Source organism: Cariama cristata, unplaced genomic scaffold, assembly GCF_000690535.1.
Source record: "Cariama cristata isolate BGI_N322 unplaced genomic scaffold, ASM69053v1 scaffold38425, whole genome shotgun sequence".
Lineage (NCBI taxonomy): Eukaryota > Metazoa > Chordata > Aves > Cariamiformes > Cariamidae > Cariama > Cariama cristata.
In genome coordinates this window covers 367-3,182 of record NW_009617604.1, presented here as the reverse complement: position 1 = coordinate 3,182, position 2,816 = coordinate 367, and the positions used below count along the sequence as shown (strand labels likewise).

Here is a 2,816-nt window from a genome sequence, read left to right as displayed (position 1 = left end):
CCCCGCTCCCGGCGCACTCACCACCAGTGCCCGGATGCGGATGCTGTCCCTCTCACTGTGCTTGTAGATCTCCTTGAGCAGGCTGACACCGTTGGCAGTGATGAAGGAGGCACGCTTAGCCTTGTCGGCAGCGTGGATCAGTGCCTCCACTGCTACCAGCTGGTGGGCCTCGCAGACAGAGGCGCAGAGGGACAGAACGCTATCCATGATCCCCTCCAGCTCCAGCACCCTGTTCCCAGCATCCGATGGGCCCTGCAGCAGGCACGACACCGTCTGGATGGCCCGCAGCTTCCCAGCCAGCTCGTGCCCCTCGAACCAGCTCCTGCAGGGGAAGACCACCAGGAAGGATAACGCTGATCCTGCCCACCGCCTTCAGCCACGTGCAGCCCCACCTGCTGAATCCCAGCACAGCAGGTCTGAGGTGGGTCTATACAATCTGCTTTTATCACTAAGAGCAAAAAGGTCTGGGGACAGGGGTGCTGCTACTTCCCCAGAAGGCTGCTGGCTGTACGAGACTGAACCTCCCCTCCGCCCCCAAGGATGCCTAGGCTTACCTCACGTAGTCCTCACACAAGTGGTGGAAGTTTTCCCTCTCAGCATCGCATTTCAGGTCATCGTAAAGTTTGCTCAGCAGAACCGAGGCGCTCATCCGGCTGTTCTCCGTCACGGGCAGGCTGCCCGGGGTGCCGCACACCGTACTTCCCACCTCCAGGATCTTCTTCAGGCCTAGGAGAACGCAAGGTCAGACACTCCAGTGAGGAGCAAAACGGGGCGCACAGGCAAAGCCAAGGTGCGTGGCACCGCAAGGCAGAGGGGCACGACGCCCCAGCGGGACACTGCAGGCTGTTCTGCTCACCCTGGTCGATCACCCAGAGGCTCATGCTGTTGTTGGTCTCCTTTGGCGACTTCCGGGGCACCACCTTGATGAGCAGGTTGAGCGCATTGTCACGGCCGTGTGCAGAGGCCCCTTCCAGCGCTAGCAGCTCCAGGAGGTGCTTGATCAGCAGTTTCAGGTCCTTGGAGGAATCTTCCAGAAAAGATGGTGCCCAGCAGTCAGCACCCTGGGCACAGGCCTCACCCCCCGCCGACGTAAAGCTGGCAGGAGATGCTGCCATGACCGGAGGCTCCTGCCTCCCAGCTCAACCTCGCGTTAACCCTGGGCCAGAGCCCCGGCTCTGCAGCAGGGAATGGTGACAAGGCGCGCAGCGGGAGAGAACGCACCGCAGCTCAGCACGCACCGCAGCTCAGCGCCTCCCCAGGGCGCTCTCCCCACCCCATGCCAGCCAGCCGGGGCGGCAGGCACTCACCCAGCACCACCGCATCCTCCTTGCCACGGAAATCCTTCTGCAGCCCCTCCTTCAGGGAATCGAACATCACGTGCAGAAGGTTGCAAGCAGCCAGGGAAACATGCTCATGCTCCACACCCAGCACCGCTGAGAGACGAGGGGCCCCCAGGTCCGCCAGGATGGCCATGGTCTGCCGGTACAAGCACAACTGTCTGCTGGAGACTTCAGGGAAGCCTTAGTACTTCCCAGCACCTTATCAGGACGGTTCTCTGTCACGAGGCTCGAAACTCAGGCCTAGCAGGTGACAGTTCAGAGCTCCTCTGCTCAGCAGGGCTGCAGCCAGAGGCCAGCGACACTCCGCTGCCTGGCACGCTTTGCAGCCTCCCCAACATCCATTTCCCCTGGGCCACGCCCTGTCACACAGGAGAACTGGGCTACAGAGGGACCTACCCGGGAGCGGTGCCCGGAGCACAGCCCCACCAGGGTGCGCAGGGCCGCCAGCATCAGGTCAGCCTTGGCCGTGTCGAGCAGCTGCGTCAGCAGCCGCACACCATCGCTTTGGAAGATTTTCTCTGCTCCGGCCTCCTCTCGTGCCAGCACAATCAGATTCTGCGCAGCCTGGGAGAGAAGAGTTGTGTCTGGGTCACCTGCCCACCAGAACGCAGACCACCGTGCACAGGGGAACCCCCGAGCAGGAGCCAGCTCCGCAGCCAGCGCAGCCGCAGGCACCAGCCTTCCGCCCCAATCTCCAGGGAGCACGTTCTGCTGGCGGGAAGCCCAGCCTTGCCCAGGCAGCACCATTCGGCCAGCAGCGCTGACCTGGGAATACCGTTCCTCTCCTCCTCGCCTTTCAGCCAAGCCATGTTGCCCTCCGATCCCCAGAGCTCAGACCTTTTGCTTCTTGTCTGCATCCTTTTCTTCAGGATCCAGCAAGATCTGGAACATCTGCTCTACCTTCGAGTCCGTGCAGGACATGGTCTTCATCTGAGACAGAGCAGAAACAGCAGCTCAGCCCTCACCACCTCCCTCAGCCCACTACACCCATGGTGGGGGCCCCCACCCCCCAACGCTGCCTCCCCGCTCACCTTCTCGTGCATGCTGCTCCCCAGGGCACGCAGGGCCTCCTGGAAGGCCTTGTTCTTGGGCTCCAGGCTCACACACCGCTGCAGGTCACTGACAGCCTGGTCCAGGCGGCCCAGCTTCTGCAGCGCCTGGCTTCGGCGGAACAGCGCCTTCATGTCCCGGCCATCGGCTTCAATGGCTGTAGATGAGCGGGGGATCTATTGCAAAGCCCCTGGACTGCTCCGGTCTGCCCAGACAGGCAGCACACAGAGCCCAGTCCCCTGCCAGCCACCACTGACGGTACCTTTAGATGCATCAGCCTCTGCCTTGGCGTAGTCCTCCTGGGCAGAGAGAGAGAATCAGTGAGAGGGAAACATCTGACGTGCTGCCCGTGCAGGCCTCGCTCAGCCCAGCCTGCTGCAGGCACTGGCAGCAGCCACCGCTTTAGAGAGGGACGGAGGGGAAAGG

The 2,816-nt window shown here is 62.5% G+C and overlaps 1 protein-coding gene across 1 annotated transcript in view; it reads right to left on the bottom strand.

Annotated features, from left to right (window-relative positions):
• Nucleotides 1-2,689, bottom strand: part of UNC45A (unc-45 homolog A (C. elegans)) — a gene marked incomplete at its 5' end in the record, with an annotated part of 4,978 nt that extends 2,289 nt beyond the window's left edge. The window contains 8 exons of the mRNA XM_009700585.1: nucleotides 22-322; nucleotides 555-726; nucleotides 857-1,027; nucleotides 1,308-1,476; nucleotides 1,737-1,904; nucleotides 2,178-2,270; nucleotides 2,372-2,547; nucleotides 2,653-2,689. Coding sequence (XP_009698887.1) covers nucleotides 22-322; nucleotides 555-726; nucleotides 857-1,027; nucleotides 1,308-1,476; nucleotides 1,737-1,904; nucleotides 2,178-2,270; nucleotides 2,372-2,547; nucleotides 2,653-2,689 — 1,287 coding nt within the window. The remainder of the gene's footprint in view (nucleotides 1-21; nucleotides 323-554; nucleotides 727-856; nucleotides 1,028-1,307; nucleotides 1,477-1,736; nucleotides 1,905-2,177; nucleotides 2,271-2,371; nucleotides 2,548-2,652) is intronic.
• Between the last annotated feature and the right edge of the window lie 127 nt (nucleotides 2,690-2,816).